Source organism: Oryctolagus cuniculus, chromosome 16 (assembly GCF_051225735.1).
Source record: "Oryctolagus cuniculus isolate XC-2025 breed Fujian yellow rabbit chromosome 16, ASM5122573v1, whole genome shotgun sequence".
Taxonomy (NCBI): Eukaryota; Metazoa; Chordata; class Mammalia; order Lagomorpha; family Leporidae; genus Oryctolagus; species Oryctolagus cuniculus.
This window is the reverse complement of record NC_142882.1, coordinates 60,711,003-60,729,411: the sequence shown is the minus strand read 5'-3', so window position 1 is coordinate 60,729,411 and position 18,409 is coordinate 60,711,003. Positions and strand designations below refer to the sequence as shown.

The window sequence follows — 18,409 nt, the reverse complement described above, 5'->3', positions numbered from 1 at the left end:
TATTTAGAACTTGTATTTCTGCGAAGTTCTTTCTTTGAATCTAATCATACTTCAGGGACAGCCACGTGAGCTTTTGCACTGTGCAGTCAGAGAGGGTCCCTGTGTTGAGAAAGCGCCCTGCCTGGTTGAATGTCTTATTGTCACCACCTTGAAATTCTTAATTTTATCTTTGAACTTGTATTTTGTAAATGAAGTTTGATGGGGCAATAAAGCAGGTGTATGAGAAGGGAAAATCTGTGCAGTAGGCATGCCTCCTTTCCCCTTCCTGCCCCATTCACACACAGCCCTGTGGGCTCAGACTTCCCATGGCTCCATGATGAGTGAGGATTCTGGGAGACTCAGGCAAGTACAAGGAAGACATGCAATGTCTAGATTGAGTAAGGCACTGACCACCTTGAGAGGCTTTCTATAAATTGGAATTGGTTTTGAAGAAAGAAGGCAATATAAACAGCAAAACATGAATGACTAACAAAGCCCATCGCAACCTTCCAAATTTCTGTTTCCTTGCTGTATTAGCCAATCATTGACACGGAAAATGATGTAGATGGAAAGGGACAGAGTGACACATACTTGTTTTTCCCTCTAGTACTTCCTTGCTCATCAATACAGTGAAGGTAGAAAGTGCTGATCAATAGGCACATAAAGTCTAAGTCTTGTACAGGAATTCTGAAGTTCTGTAAGAACAATACTTGTGCATGGACAAGCTGCAAGATGCAAACCGAGTAATTATATTGATTCGGCATATGAGTTTAATGCTCTTTCTTCCATTTCAAAGTAGAAGTACACATTTTAAAGATCAATGGCAAAATTCACCCTAACCATTTTAATTTTTATTACTTAGAATGGCATGAAATAGCAAAGCACCCCATGACAAGTAGAAAGAGACTACAAGTAGAAAGAGACTGCAAAAAGTTTTGTTGACCCCTGGAGGATATGTCTAAGACTTTAAGTGGATGCCTGATACCACAGAGAGTACCAAATCCTATATTTACTGTGCTTTATCATAGAAATGTGTGTATAGGAAAAAGTTTATAAATTAGGCACAGGAAGAGATTGACAATCCCATAATGAAAGAGAAATTATAACAATATATTATAATAAGTTACAGGAATGTGATTTCTTTCTCTTGAAAAAGTCTTGACAAATATTAATGTTTTTTGGACCATGGTTGACCAGTTAATTGAGACTGCAAAAAGTCAACCCATGGATAAAGGGGAACACTGTACCTGTTTTAACAGTGCTTTAGGCACTTCTGTCTTGCTTGTTGAACAAGAGGCCTGCATTCTCATTTTGCACTGAGTCCTGCAAATTATGTAGCTGGCCCTGCCCCACTTCCTTCTGCTAGAGATTACATCCACTCCATCTGTTCGGCCTGCTCACCACTTGTTAGCTTTCACCATTTTCTCCATTTATCTGTCCAACAAATACTGACTGTGCTGTGCTCGGGCACGGTCAGGTACTGAGAAGATGAACAGGAATAAATACCAGCACTGCCGTCAAGTAGAGTCAAGAAGATGGACAAACAGCCATGAAAAGGTAAAATGCTGAATTTACACAACTCTCGTGAGGACAAGAAATTTTACATGTAAAGTGTATAAACCACCTCCATTACTGATTGCTAATCCACAGCGCTCTACTCAATGATCTCATCTAATTCCTATCAAAACTTATAAGGCAGGTCCTACCATTGTTTCCCTTTAAAGCTACAAAAGAGATCTAAAAAACAAAGAACCCAGACCACTGTGATGATTAAGTGATGCGACCAAGAACTCTGATGCTACCAAGCTTTTTTTGAGGGAGTGAGGGGAGGCAGCTTTAAGTCTTTAACTCCTAAATCTGAGTTCATAAATGATAGCTATCATTCTTATTAATATAACATGTAACTGTAACCATTGCAATATTTTGTATTATTGCAGTTAACTGTCTCCTTTTCTAGCTTCTCAAAGGTCAATTTTAGTTGTAAATTTTTTTGTCAAACTCTGTTACTTGCCACTAAATATATGTATTCCAGTTTATTTAGTATTATGCTGAGACCATGAAATACCATTTCTTTATACTCCCATTCATTTTGATCTAACATCATTTTGACCTAAATTTGAGAAGTTCAATTTATCTGATAAAACTTGTGATTTTCAAAATTATGTTCATGACTTTGTTCACAGACATACAGGGAAGTGGTTACAAGCTAGGAAACAGACAGACCTTGGTTCAAGTCAGAAAGACACGGAACTCTCAGAGCCTAGATGTTCTTATATGTTAAATAAACATGAACTTATAGTTAAGGTACTGTTTTAAGACTAAATTAGAGAATTCTTATGAAACACTTAAAATAGCACCTGAGATCTAGTAATCTATTTAAAACACACACACTCACACACTGCTTTTAGAACTATTTTTAGTACCACATTCTCATATCTTGGTTTAAAAATGGATTTGAAATGATCTTTTGCTATGAAATGTACAAAAAAAAAAAAAAACTACTAAATTCAAAGGTCTCTAATTTCCAAGATGTACATTATTTCCTTGTTAGTAGAAGCACATAAAACATTCCCCAGAATGGTACCTGGTAAAATATACCACTATGCTTCAGAGACCTGAGATGTTTTTATTTAAGTGATTTTTCACTAAAACTCTAAATACCACCCTCACGGAGAGACCTTTTCATTCTAAATGGCCTATCCCAGATTCAAGGGCAAGAGAGCTTATAAACTACGCATAAAGAACTCTGTCAGTTTTAGCAAGGCCATCTCAGTTCTAACTTTTGAGGTGACACTTAAATTTAAGGACATTGAGCAAATTAAAATGGCCGCACTGTTTGCTCTGGCGGGAAGGGAAAGGATTAGCTAATCTGAAGTTTGTTCCATCACTCAGTCCGTCAAAGCACTGTTTCCCTGGCTTCCCGGTGATTGAAGAGCACATAAAAAAATAGAGTGGATGCCACATAAAAACGGACTACAGACCTATTTTGAAAGAGCTCGAGGGGAAAAAAGGCCTTCGTTTAACAGTTTTGTCACGGTTTAAAGAGAAAGAAAACAGCATTTCTGTAGAATACTATGGCTCCGTCTGATACCTTCGAACACACCACAGCCATGTGCCATCGCTGGCGGGTCCTTACCAATTCCTGTGTGTCTTCCTGTAGAGGCAGAAACGCTGCTTCCAGAAGCGCGAGCTGGTCGGCGCTGAGCTTCTGCCACAGCCCGAGCAGCAGGATCAGCAGGCGGGTGGCACTCTGCAGCCGGCTCAGGGACTGCAGCAGGTCGCCTCGGTTCTCCTCCACCGCATCTGCCAGAGCCGTCACCTGTGCGGTTACAGACTCCAGTTAGCCAGAACGTCACCGCTCCTGAGCCCGCAAACTACATTTGGCATGGCCCTGTTTTTCTTTAAAACAACTTGATGAACTTTGTCTTGCACAAACTATGTTGAGTAATAAAACAGTTATCATTCATCTGCTCACTTCCTCCTGTTAAAAAAAGAAAATGCCCAAAGTAATTCCAAATCCATATGGCCAGAAGAAAATACCTTTTTTAATGGAGACATTGTTCAGTGTGTTCTTCACCACTGACTGACCTCCTTCAGTATATGATAATGTAAGTGGCTTCTAATCAAGTTATTGCCTTTATTACTAGCCACAGATTACTCATTAAAATATCCTTATCAAAATAATTGAATTTGCCTTGGGGTTCAAAATTATAAATTCATTATACCTTTTTCAGCAAATAACTGGAAAAAAAATAACTGGCTTCTCTGATATTAGGATTTATGTTTCATGTCATTGAGATATCCATTATTTCATATTTGTATCTAAAAACTAGATAATGTTAAACATTCGACTTGTTGAGTAATATCATTTTTAGCACAAATGTCAAGCACTAGCCCACGGAGACCTGAAAGAAAAAAAGTTCAGGGTGTGTTAGCTTTATAATGCCAAATCTATTTAGGATAAAATTGGCAGGAGTGAGTTGAATTGGCTTTTTTTTTTTTTATCCTTTTGAATAATCCTGTGGAAAATAGAACTAAAGCAACAATTGGATGGAATATTCAGCACTGCCCATTGGTGCTTTACTTTAATGTCTTGGTGAATTTTGTGCTCATTAAAAGTAATGAACTGACTGCCCAGAGGCTGCAGGCGTCTGACTGTCCCCTGAGCAGAACAGCAAAAGCCAGGGCAACGTGAGCACCTTTATGTGAGTGCCCACCAGCTGCAGCAGCCAAAACTCAGACGCGATGCCGAAGTCCGGTGCAGACGATCCAGTCGGTGATACTTCCTGACACTGGCCCAAAGGGCTTGTTAAAAAAGGCATCATTCTAATGCATCGAGCCTACAGCTGTGTGGTCTCCCAGAGGCCCTGCGAGAGGAGGGGCTGTAAAAGGACAGTCCTCTGAGTGTCCAAGAGACACTTGGAGAGAAATACGGTTTAGGGAAAGGCAGAGCAACGGAAGGTCCTTGTGTGAACATGCTACTTGGCTAAGGGCTTGCACGAGTTGTAAAAAGTAATCCCAGTGCGCATGCAACCCTGCAGGGAGTCACAGAGGTTTGGACAGAGACCAGCATTACATAAAGTGCATCACCTTACTATGTGCCTAGGACTGTGCTACTTTCCACTTGTGTTCAAAAGAAGTACACAACAGTGCATAGCCCCAAAAGGATCTTAAAATTTCTTGGAAAGAAAACACACATATACAACCAATTAGTGGGAAGAAACACTGCTATACTAATATCCTAATTGTGCAGAACAGAAAGTAAGTGTGAAAGATGTTAGCAAAGGGACGGATTACCGTGGGCCAGAGTTAATATCCCTGGGGCCTCTTTTACTCGAATGGGGCTTGGAACTCATCCCTTTCCCATTATTTCAAGAAGTCCCTTCGAAGAGATGGAGAAAGGCCACTTTCCTTAAACCAAAACACCTGGAATCATACGCTTCCTCAACCCTCACCATAATTACAACAGACTCCTGCAAAAGTCCAAGTTTATACTCCTGCTCTGCCTGGGAATGTTACCATTTAAGCCTCATTGTGCGTCCATAATTTTATCACACAGATGCTTACCATCAAAAAATCCAAAGCATACAAAGATCAAGGTCATAAACACCCACAGGGTGCCAGGTAAAGCAAAGAATTTGCGGGAAACACTATAGGTAATGCACCGATGACAGACCCAATTTCCACCTTCCAAGAGATCGTAATGAGAAAGGCAAGTGAGTTCAGGAGGAAGATTCGGACCATGTAAGGAGGATGCTCGAGAGGACCGAGGACAGTGCTGTTATCATGATGACCATGTTAGTGACAACCTGGCCAGTCAGGGGAGCCCAGGCCACACGGCAAGCACATGGCTCTGGGCCACACAGGTGTCAGTGCCTGTAGTCGTCACACTTCCACGAACACATAAGTGGCATCCTCTCTCTTTCACAGATGAGGACTCTGAGGTTCAGCAGATGTTAGACATGTGCCCATAACTCGACAGGCCATCTATGCCCATGCTTAGAAGGGCTCTGTGCTGGTGTAACACCCTGCTGTTTGTCCTGAACTTCACCATTTTATTGAGTTTTTTTTTTTTAAGGGAAGTCAGTGGGATACTGGACACAAGAGGAGCTATGTGCACTCAATCATGTGAGTCAAATTCTGACACTTAAAACAGGCACAGATCACACAAAGATTAATGGTAAGAGTCATGCCAATCATTTAAAAGTTTTTAGTTTTTCCTTACTTGGAAATATATTAAATAGAAAATTAAAAACACCAATCGAAGTTGTGAAGTAGACTACTGAAGAAAGGAAAAAACTGTATTTTAGGAGCTGTTTTAACAGCCCTTTCTTCCTGCCTTTTTAACAAGCAAGGGTCCCTCATATTCATTTTGTACGGATATCTGCAAATTAAGCAGCCAGCCTGACCACACACCTAGTAAAACAAAGAACAGGATTCAAACATTGGGGTCTATTATACTCCAAAACATGCTTGAGAGGAGAAGCACTCAAGGCTCAGAGCTGGTGCACTACTACTCACTGTTGGAGTGTAGAGGGCCTTCGAAAGGAAAGGGTAGAGGAAGAAGCAGGAGTGTGCTGGAGGTGACTAAGCTAAAGAGAAAGAATTGTTTGATTTTCAGGAATTTTGCAAGCCAGTTAAACATTGTCATTACTAAAAATTAAAACAAACTTAAAAGTAAATAAAGTACTTTAAAGCAAAAGTGATAAACAACTGGAACTCAATCATTCCTACTATGGTACTAAGCTCTTGAGGTTCTTCACGCCTATTGAGTCTGTATGTTGGAAACACTTCCCATCAAGGAGCTAATGGCTACCTCTTCCCAACTCTACATTCAGAGATATCACACTGATGCCTTGAAAATGGTCCCAAGGAAATAAGGTACACTTTGAGTTCCACCTACTTTCCCTGTCACCCCATGAGTCACTTTGCCCTTCAAAAACTAAAACTTTAAAAAAAAAAAAAAAATAGAGGCCAGTGCTGTAGCGTAGCAGGTAAAGCTGCTGCCTGCAATGCCAGCATCCCACATGGGTGGGCAGTTCAAGTTCTGGCTGTTCCACTTCTGATCCAGCTCCCTCCCAATGCACCTGGGAAAGCAGCGCAAAGTCTCTTCACATGAGAGAGTTGGATGAAGCTTCTGGCTCCTAGCCTGCCTCTCCCCCTCTGTAACTCTGCCTTTCAAATAAGTAAATCCTAAAAAATGGATATTGGGTCAGGGCACTTTAAAAGTGAAGGAAGCTACATGAAAAAAGCATTAAAGCAGAAAAGCAGAGGATGCTTGTTTGGGAATGAACTACCATTCCACTCTGGGAAACACAAGGATGACACTAAGAAGCTCAGCTGGCCTACTGCCACAAGGCCCCAGAATGTTACAGTGAAGAGCGCACACTTGACTCCGTAGGCACTGGGGAGCCACGGAGTATTCTGGGTGTGACCCTTTCTAGACGGAGGCTGCACTCTAAGCAGTCAGTGGATCGTAATAAATATTTGGGGCATTTGCTAGGACTTAAGTGAAGCCTTTATGCACGTTCCTCACTATCAGAGGAAAATTCTCACTAAGTGTAACAGCATGTCAGTTCATGGACCCACCCAACTTGCTAAACACAGCTGTGGTGGATGAACGACTCAGCGAGACAGCAGCCCAACCCACAGGCTCTTTCCTGAGCAGGGCCCAAGACACATTAATACGAGAGCAGCATTGTCTCTCTATGTTCAGTCTCAGTGGATGCATTGCTGTGCCATTGTGGAAAGAGTCTGCTATCCCCAAGTGGTCATGGAAATTGGAAAGAATTGGGATAAACAATTCCTTATGTAAATTACCCCCAAGGACAATCTCCCTGACCTACTGGCCAGCATGAAATACTAAACAGACCTCCATGTTCTCAATTTAGTTTTACACGTAACAGCCAAGTTTATACTTTGTTCTCCATGAGAGCCAAATGAATCTAGCAGAATTAGCCCAGTAAGAAGGGCTGGGAAAACTAGACCATCAAGACTGAGGTCTGTGTGACCAGGACCTAGAAGAGCTCACGCTGTTCACCTGGAACTGAGAACAGAGGCCAACCAGCTCCAGCTGCGAGGACTTAAACTGGGGTGGGGGAAGGTGGAGGGGTTCAGGGCTCACCACCAGCTGAACAAGATGTGTGTTCCCTAGTGTTCAATAGGACTAAAGAAAGGAAGGGCTTTAGGAAACAATAAATGCTAACAGCGTCAAGCACAATGTGTTGATGACCTTTGTTTTGCTTTTTCAAATTGAAGGTTTCCAAATAAAAGGGAGACCCCAAAGGACATCTCTGTCCGGCTGCCATATCAGATGATGCCAAAGTAATGAGGCAGCGGCCCAGGGAGCTGCTTGCAGGAAAATGCTCAACTCATAAAGTGAGTGTGAAATTAATCCCAAATATTTCCAGCTGCCAAGATAGCCTCTAAAATTGGTTACAGAAAAGCAGCAGCAGCAACAGCAGAGCAGACATGAATCACACTATGAACATGGACATGTCCAATTTCTTCACCTAAACTTACTGTCCAATCTGCTTCCCAATTTCGTGTGTGGCACACGGACCCCACTGCATTGCTGTTTAGCTGTCATGTACTGAGGTCTGGCTGTGAGCCAGGCACTCTGCTCAGGACTGTTCTACCCAAATTATTTGGTCCTTTTGAAACTCCTGAGATAGCAATCACTGATCCCCTCAACCTGGCTCCTGGGAGAGGTGGGGGAGATGGAAGACCACAGACATCTGAGTGCACTGCCCATGACCATGAAGAAGGGTGGAAAGGGGCAGAGATCCCAACCCCATTTAATGTTTTTCCAGGGGGAACCAATTCTTCTACACCAATACACAAAAATACAAGGTAGCCCCATAAAGCAATCTAGAATTATCATCTTGGAAATTAAAGATATTAAGTAAAAACACTACTAATATATTACATCCCAAATAGGCCCGATGCACTTTAGTTAAGATTTCTCATTGTTGGGCCTTTAATATGAGGTTCACTTGAGTTGGTTAGTTTCTTTTCATCGTTGGTTGGTACTGTCTGACATCACAGTATAAGGGAAATTAGTTTACAATCTGAGGATGGGAAGTTAACATTACCATGTTTTCTTCTATTAACAAAGGTAATTTTATTAACCATGTCCCATAGAGCTTAAAAATATGAAGACTTTGAAAAGCAGCTCTTAGACTTGCTCCTTCAGTGAAGTTACTTTTTGAAAGGTGGTGATGCATTTGTCCCCAAATCTCACATTACAATATTTGCCAATGGTCTGAGTAAGTTGATGTTTTATAATAATAATAATAGCAGTAATAATGATAATAGTATGTATTGAGGGCTTTCTAGGAGTCAGGCAGGGAGTATCTCATTTAATTCTGAAAACAATTCTGTGACACAGGTACTAGTATTGCCCACATTTTTAACATATGAGAATTACAGAAAAGGTCAGCAAGTGGCACAGCCAGAATTCATACCCAAGCAAGATCATCATGAAATTCTGACTGCACTGATTTTCTGCCTATGCATCAGTCTCATCGTAGGCAATATGTGGAACAAATTATATCAAGGGCTCCCCAATGGGAGGTTCAGCTTTGCTGACCTTCAAATACCCTCATACGAATTAAGATAGATTTATTTTAATAAAAGGCTGGCATGGATGAAGCAGTTAAGAAACTGGAGTTCCTACAACGTGGATGAGTTTACACACCCCCCCTTGGGAAGAAAGCAATAGGCTGTTCTGGAACAGGCACTGGCTTTAGAGCCAAGGAGACAGGGCTTCTAGTCCTGGCTTGCCGCTAAGCAGCTTTATGTCAGTGTTCAATGTACTTCCCTTTTCTGGGCTCTAGTTTCAACACCCTTAAAATGTGGGAAATGTGATCTCTGACATCCAACATAGCTCTAAGTATCAGATTCAAAAACTTTAAAATTGCTTTTGGATGACTCGTTGTTCCAAACTATCCATGCCACTTCCTACCCTCTATTTGTTCTCATGCTGGGTTTCTTGTTTAATTTTTATTGACTTGGAATTTTTAATCTATAAAATAACAGTAACAATATTTTTCTTTGGCCAATTGATGGGATTATGAGAATTAAATAAAAGGTGTTAAAAAAAAAAAAGGACAACAAGTATTGGCAAGGACGTGACAAAATTGGAGTCCTCAAAGCTGGTAGGAGTGCAATATGGTACAGTCACTTTGGAAAACAGTCTGCAGTTCCTCAAAAGTTAAAGAGTTCATTCGTAACCCAACAATCCCACTTCTAGGTATATATCTTGAAAATAAAAATATTTGTGCACTCAAAAATGTGTTCATGAATATTTATAGCAGCATTATCTATAATAGCTACAACATTAGAAAAATGTCTATCAAGTGGTAAATGGAAAAACAAAATGTGGCATATTCATAAAATGGAGTATTATTCAACCATAAAAAAACAACAGTATTTATATGGACTACAGTATGGATGGATCTTGAAGGCATTATGCTAAATGAAAAAAGCTCAAAAAAGGAACACATATCATGATTCAATTTCTATGAAATATCCAGAGTAGGCAAATCTATAAACACAGAAAGCAGATCAGTGGTTGCATAAAATTGGGGATGGGAGGTAAGTAGAAGGACTAGGAAATGACAATTGATGGGTGTGGGGTTTCTTTTAGGAGAGATGAAAGTGTTCTAGAATTAGTAGTACTGGTGGCAGAGCCCTGTGAATATACTAAAAATCACTGACTTGTACATTTTAAATGAGTTGTGTGTATGTAAATTGTATCTCAATAAAGCTATTTGAACAAAAGTAAGAGGTACTTTGAAAGAATAATTCATGTAAGGTAGATAAGTGACACAAATAAAGGCACCTTTACCTGGGCAGAAACTTGGATATATTAATGATTATATCATATTACAATTTAGGCTTCATGACATCTGAGATAGTGGAATTATCACATGACCTTGGAGGCAACTGGATGTAAGTACGAATACATACTGGTAATACAACTTACTCCCTGTTTGATCTTTGGCTAGTTACTTTACCTCTCTCACATTTGTTTTCTCACCTATAAAATAACCATAAAATGTAGTTAAGGGGGCTGGCACTGTGGTGCAACAGGTTAAAGCCCCAGCCTGTAGTGCCGGCATCCCATATGGGCACCAGATGGAGTCTTGGATGCTCCACTTCCAATCCAGGCCCCTGCTGATGCACCTGGGAAAACAGAGGAGGGTGGCCCAAATCCTTGGACCCCTAAACCTATATGGGAGAAACCTATATGGGAAGTTCCTGGTTCCTAGCTTTGGATTGACTCAGCTCTATCTGTTACAGCCATTTGGGGAGTGAACCAGTGGATCAAAGATCTCTGTCTGTACCTCTCTCTAACTCTGTCTTTCAAATAAATAAAATAAGACTTTTTTAAAAAGGTAGTCAACATCTTTTCCATTTATTTCTAATGTGTTTCACTCCTAGTCACTATTCCTTAATACTCTGTAGTTTATCATGGCTCACATCAGTTTAGGTACAATAGGTAAATTCTGTGTTTTTTTTTTTTTTTAATAGTGGATCAACAATGACATTGAAAAGGAAGGACTCCTTTGCTGCTACTTGAAGACACACTACCAACCCACCACCTCCCAAAATGAGGCAGAACAGCTGTTCACCCCCTCTGTCTCTGACACCCCCCCCCAATCCCTTAATGGGACAGTGCTCATTTTGTGTCTGAATTTAATCAAGTCTCCAAATAAAATGTCAAGAGACCCTGAATCAAATACATTACTAAAATCTAAGTTATAAGCACTGGATTCCCTTTGTCTACCCCCTTAACAAATCTTAAAATAGGCACACACAGACACAAGTTTGCTTGGTATTACTTGTTTTGTAAAAATCCTGAGACTTACGGAGCTAGCTATTCTGATGTTCATTTCTACCTTATTGAAACCGCTAGAAAACTTAGTGCTTTGAACAAAATGTTTCTGAAAGACATGAAAAGGCCAACAGAAAACAAGACTCATACTCAAAAAGCTCAGAAAATTCCAGTGAAAAGAGCAATTGATAAGTCCCAAACATGTCCCAAATTTTCCAGTACCAGGTACGCAGTGGGTGTCTCATAAATGCTGGATGAACTGATTAACTTCAAAGTCATTCTACCTAAAAAGCCAGCACAACTAGAAGCCATACTAAAACTGCCTCTTAAATTGTAGACGCACTGAATCAGGCACTGTCAGACTCCCAATTTGAAAGGAACCCAAGTGATGTCACATGGAAACAACAGACCTACCTCAATATATCTGTCATCTACTTAAAAAAAATTCTCCAATTCACCTTTAGCCAGAGTTGCCTAACACCAACTACAGACAGCTCTGATGACTGCTGAAATGGATTTCTTCTTCAGACTGCAGCCCTCTGGGTTAGAAAGACCTGTTTTCAGTCTAGCAGATTTGGAAGCAGTTAAGAAACAGGGCACATTTCTCTCAATGATGTTATCCAAGATGGCATTTGTTGCAGACTTCAGTATGGGAAAGGTCTGGCACTAAAAGGGGAAAGAAATAGTTTACCTAGTCTAAAACTGTTACCTTGGTGCCAAGATCCAATTTGTATCAAAAATAATTGTTGTTTGATCACAAACAATGAAATATGGTTCAAAGGGAAACGAGAAGGTCAAGGAGATGGCTTGAATACCAGACAAGCACCTGGAAGTCTGGGGAGCAAGCTCCTAGCCAATTCAGCACCCATGTGCATTCATTATGTACGTGCTGAACCTCTAGCTGATAGAACCATGGGGTTCTTATTTCTAAGGCATAAAACAATTTATAGCTACTTTGGCTACATTATTTAGTATAAATAGGAAGGAAGACTGGATTAACGTCTATTGCACCACACATAGAGGATTCCCCTTTAACATGCATTTACCTTAAAGTTGTAAACCAAACCCAGGATTAGAACACACAGCCATGTTAACGCTTGAGATAGTTACTAAGACAAGAGGGAAAGTGTGCCATATCCACTCTGTAAAAAGCTTCAGTCACACAAATTGTCTTCATAAAAGGATCTGCTAATTTATGGAACAGCCATCTGATGCTTCCTAATACCAAGGTATGACTACTGTGCCTCTTAGAGGTCATGATGGTTTTTCTAGTCTAGGATTCTAATTTTCCCTGACACCAATCTACACTTGCCAAATGCCTTGAGAATTCACATAAAACTGGTTTTAGAAAAACAAATTATTCCTGAGAATTTCTTTATACTATATGCTATAGAATTCTTTTTTAATATTCTACCCAGAAGAACTAAAAGGCAGGTAGTGTCAGAACATAGACTTTGGCTGGGGCTCTTAAAATATATACCATTGATATATAAAAATGTTAAATGAGAGAGACAAATCATTTACAAGTGACACAGAGACAATTTTGCTATTTCTGCAAAGTTTATCTGCCAAATAGACATGTAACTTAATCAGCTGAAAGGAAGTTAGCTCCAATGGTTGGCTAATATAAAGCTAAAAATACTACTGATCTCAAGTCTGATAACTATTTTTACCTTTTTCTCCTCCTGGCTGACCAAATTTTTACCCCTTTCCATAAAATTAGCTACCCATAGCCAAGTGAAACCCGTATTTAAAAAAAATAATAATTAATGGAATCAAGTTGTAAAAAGAAGAATAAATGCTCTTTGGACCCTGGTTACTCACTGAACAGATTGTCGTTAAAGTTGGAATATATGGTTGGCGATGTGAGAGCTCATTTTACAAGCCCTGGAGAATGCCACAGTTATCACTCTCCAAAAACAACATCCATGTGGTCTGATCCAAATAGTTGCTAAGTTTAGACTCTTTCAGGCCACATTCCTACATGCAGACATATCAATAATTATGCAGCCACCCACACAGCCTCAAGTGCCATCTCCAGGGAAGGAAAATGATGGACAGATGGGCAGCTGGCTAGGCATCCTAGGAGCATTCTTCCAGCCAGCAAGAGCTAAGACACATTATTACACCTGATCAATTAGAGTTTGTTGATGACCCACCCAAAGAGGCAAAAAAAGAGAGCTGGAAGATCTTAACACAACTGTGATACTGCCAATCACTTCCCTGGTTCCCGAGTTCAAGAGGTCAAAGTGACACAGTCACAAAGGGACTCCAAAACAAAGTAAAACTGATAAGGTTTTTAAAAAATACATATGAATCTTCTTTTAAAACATCTAGTTTTTTGAAAAGGGTCTGTTAGTTTTGAATACTTGTGGCTTATATATGTTTTTGCTTTTTTTAGATAAAAGACAGTTAGGCCACTCTCTCTCATAGTACTTTGGCAAGACATGAAAAGGCCTACATGGCTCAGACCACATGGAAATACAAAAAAAAGACAATGGAGTGGAGCTACCTGGTTTCATATGGAGTGACACTAGGGTAAACTGGGTATTTCAACAATTCATGGCTATTGGAACACTAAAATTGCAAAGAGCCTTGCAGAAGATAAGTTGTATCTGACTTCTACTAGACCCTAAACTTCTCCAGGCCAGAGACTATCTTATTGTTTGTTCTACCCTCCCCTAGTTTCTGGCTCACAGCACGCATCAATGCATGTTTGTTACACTGAAAGAAATTAAAAAAAATTCTGATGACTCAGTAGCACAAGAGTATCCATTAAGATGGTAATTTATAGGTGCACCACTTAGGCAAGGGAAATCTATCCCTATATTCCAGGTGAACAAGACCAAGGCCTACCATCTTTTAAAAATATTTGTAGTCCCTTATTTATTGGATTTACTACAGGTTGTAAATAACTAGGTTCTAAATTCATGCCTTCCATATGTATTACATTACAATGGATTCTGAAATCCTTTTATATGGAGAGTGTTATGAAGTCTGAAATTTAACTATATAATTCACAGGCAAGGTCATATGACACATGCATGTGGATCTGTGTAAGCTACCTTCTAGAACACAGTTCTTCAACCTTTCATTAATGACATTTAGCTCCAGATAATGCCTTATTGGGTGAGGGGGGGGGCAAGGGGTGTCTCAGGTGCTATAGTAACTTTAGCATGCTTGGACTCTATATCCTACATGCCAATAGCAACTCGTGTAACAGTCTATTTTCATTTACTACGAAATATTTGAGGCTTAGTAATATAAATAAGGCTTATGTAGCTCATAGTTCTAGAGGTTCAAATGCATAGCTTGACTCTACTGAGTGCCAAGGCACCTTTAAAGCTAGAGTGTATGAAAGGGACAGATAACATGGTGAGACAGTGACCTGATGAGACAGAAGTTGTAATGTGGAAAGGGCCCAGGATCACTTTTCTCATGACAACCCTCCTCAAAGAACTAATTTAGGTCCCAGAAGAACTACTTTAATCCCTTCTGAGGGCAGTGCCTCCCAAGATCACCAACAGGGCCCCACCTCTTAACATCATGTACTGTAGACTAAGCTTCCAATACATTAAGTCTTTGGGGAGACAGTCAAACCAAATCCAAGTAATAGCACCCCACCATCACCAGTTGTGACAACTAAAAATGTCTCCCTGGAGGCAAAAATCACCCTTATTGGAATCCACTGAATAAAGTCAATGAGTTTGTACTCAAAACAGCTATTCTTCTCATCAGAAGCAAACCCCACAAGCAAATCCCAGAAAGAGCTACCACAAGCACTTAGTTTACTGGCATCTCCAACCACACTGCAGACTTTCTATTTACCATGGTGACTATCAGAAATGGGTGACATCAGACATTTGATAACCAGCATTATGAATATCAGAAATGGATTCACTGGCAAAATTAATGATATTTAGAATATGTTGATTAACTGAATATGTTTATATGTATCTTCTACTTTGCATATACCACATGCATGAATCTAGGAAGACACTGATGGATTCGGTCCAAGGCTTGAGACTATATGATCCTGTGTCTGGCTGCTTGATGCCCGCATGAGGGGAAAAAGGATCCTATCCTAGATTATTGTCTTATGTGCCTCAAGTGACCCTTTCCTTATAGGCAGTGTTCTAGCACCCGAAAGTCAGCAGGGCCTTAACCTACACTACAGTTTAAGCTGTATGAACCACTCTGTGCTTACAAAAGCTCACTTAATAATTGTCTTCATGTGTGACAAAATTTGACATGCAACGTGGGAAAGAAGCTTACCTCATTCATCAAGCTTTTGGATGATATTTGTTTACTGAAAAGAACTGTGCACGATCAACTGGCAAGGCAAGGTAGCATGTAATGAACGTTCAGTCTGTGTGAGGTACATGGAGACACGTGATTTAATGCATTAATAAGACAATAACAGCCATTAGCTACTGTATGTATGTCTACTAGGCACAATCTTGAGAATTCCAGCTTTGAGTCCTGAACCTTTTCATACCCTTCTAGTAATTACTGTTTTTGATGGAAAAAAAATGAGATTCAGAGATTAAGCAATTTGGTCTAAATCACAGCAATGCCAACCTCCAAGCCAAGTCTGTCTAAAATGCACAAAGTCCAAGAATCTCTTACCATGCGATGCTGTTTCCTTAGACACACAGATACACTCACTCACACACCTACTTACACTACATGATAAATGCTACACAAAAGACTATTAGGTTGAGTTAATAGGAGAAAAATCTCTCCAACACCAGACTTTCTGGGGATGAAGGATCAAGGATTCCAAAAATTCTCCTTCTTAAATAAATCTACATTTGAGTATTTGACTATTCAGAAAGGTATTTGAGTTCTATGCATTACAAGTTTTTATTTGCAAGAAAGAGTTACAGTGACAAGGGAGAGACAGAGAGAAAGGTTTTCCATCCTCTGGTTCAATCCCCAATTGGCTGCAACAGCTGGAGCTGTGCCGATCAAAAGCCAGGAGCCAGAAGTTTCTTCTGGGTCTTCCACGTAGGTGCAGGGGCTGAAGCATCTGGGCCATTTTTACTGCTTTCCCAGGCCACAGCAGAGAGCTGGATCAGAAGAGTAGCAGCTGGGACTAGATCTGCAGAGCATATGGGATGCTGGCGCCACAGGTGGAGGATTAACCTACTGTGCCTCAGCACCAGCCCCTATACATCACTTCTTATTATTTTCCATCTATACAGAAGATATGTTACCTCCCTGGATCTGTAGTCACTTGAGTTTGTAACCCCTTCAATAACCATAAGACCTCAAACATTAAAAAAAAAAAAAAAATGGGGTCAGTTGCTCTACTTCCGATCCAGCTCTCTGCTATAGCTTGGGAAAGCAGTAGCAGATGGTCCAAGTGCTTGGGCTCCTGTACCCATGTAGCAGACCCAGAAGAAGCTCCTGGCTCCTGGCTTCGGATCAGCGCAGCTCCGGGCATTGCAGCCAACTGAGGAGTGAACCAGAGGATGGTAGACCTCTCTCTCTCTCTCTCTCTTTTTTTTTTCTCTCTCTCTCTCTCCCTGCCTCTCCTCTCTCTGTGTAACTGACTTTCAAATAAGTAAATCTTTTTTTTAAAAAGGTGTATTGTTAGGAATCAAGGCTAAGATTGACTTAACAAAAATAAAATGCTTATTCAATTTATCAAACAAATACCAATTGAGTACCCATGAGTGTTAGGTATTGTGTAGATCTGAATGGAAAAATGTGTATCAGAATATGACTGGAATGGGGGAAAAGTCAATAAATATTTGGAAGCCAGGGACATTTTTCACATTTTGCAAAAAAATTTCAGAAACTATCTTTACAGTGATCTTGAAACGTAACTCACCAAAAGATAATTTATGTACAACTCTAATACAGAAAATAATTTTTAAAAACACAGGATCCATATTAGTTTCAGTCCTAGTATAAGTATTCTAATTAAAGTTTCTTTGTTAAAACAAAACACACAGTGAAAACAGAAAAACAGGAGAAAAAATAAGACTGACTTGGGAGGGGTAGGGGAGAACCTCAAGAAAAGTGTCTACAAACACAAATGAGTAAATGTGATGCATATAAAAATGAGAGTCTCTGGAAAGGTCCAAGTTTGGATGAGAGGACCCTATAAACCCATTTTTCCTTCCAAGTAGCTGAAATAAACTATGTGAGGATAAGCACATTGGATAGGAGAGTTATGGGTAACAAGCAAGTTTAGAAAGTAATTCACTTTGGGGCCAGCACTGAGGTATAGCTGGTAAAGTCACCGCTTGCAGTGCCGACATTCCATATGGATCCCAGTTGTCCAGCTCTCTGCTGTGGCCTGGGAAAGCAGTAGAAGATGGCCCAAGTCCTTGGGTCCCTGCAGCTACGAGGGAGACCCAGAAGAAGTTCCTGGCTCCCAGCTTTGGGTTGGCCCAGCTCCAGCTGTTGCGGCCATTTGGAAAGTGAACCAGCAGATGGAAGATGTCCCTCTCTCTGCCCCTGCCTCAGACTGTCTGTAACTGTCATTCAAATAAATCTTTAAAAGATAAATTCACTTTCTAATTAACTGAATCAAGCAGTTATTGCCACTTAAGTTGGAATTCTCTAATACAGTCCGTTTACTAGAAATCAGAATACATTCTAATAACAGAAGAACTGTTATCAGCATAAATGCATAACTGCTATACACTTTGTTTACATTCTTGGGATTAATATACAAACTGATTTTGGATACAGTAACATATCACAGCAACCATTCAGACAAGCTATAAATCTGAGCACAGAATGCCATCTTGGTACCTTCAGACTGACGGGCAAGATCATAGTGAGCTTGTGAACCTCAGGAAATGGTCCTCTGGTTCAGCTCTAGAGTTTTAGCCTACAGCCATCATTTTAATTGCTCTCTAAATACCTTGGAGAGCAGTGTTTAGCAATTCTCAGAAATGCTATGAGGTGGTGATTGAAAAACACTATCATGAAAGATTATACAGATCACTGGGGGACTGCTCACCAGGAGACTTCCAGGAGGTCAGAGATCTATTCCAGCGGGAACCTGAGTGTGATAAGCTGAGCAGTCACATCTTAGATTACCAATGTACAGGATACTTAGAGCACTTC

The 18,409-nt window shown here is 40.2% G+C and overlaps 1 protein-coding gene across 20 annotated transcripts in view; it reads right to left on the bottom strand.

Annotated features, from left to right (window-relative positions):
• Window positions 1-18,409, bottom strand: part of BBS9 (Bardet-Biedl syndrome 9) — a 438,558-nt gene that overhangs the window by 80,134 nt on the left and 340,015 nt on the right. For all 20 annotated transcript variants that reach the window (XR_016222612.1, XR_016222613.1, XM_008261624.5 and 17 more), the window contains one exon: window positions 3,116-3,298. Coding sequence is in view for 18 of the 20 variants with exons in the window: in XM_008261624.5 (XP_008259846.2) it covers window positions 3,116-3,298 (183 nt within the window). In the remaining 2 variants the exon portion in view is untranslated. The remainder of the gene's footprint in view (window positions 1-3,115; window positions 3,299-18,409) is intronic.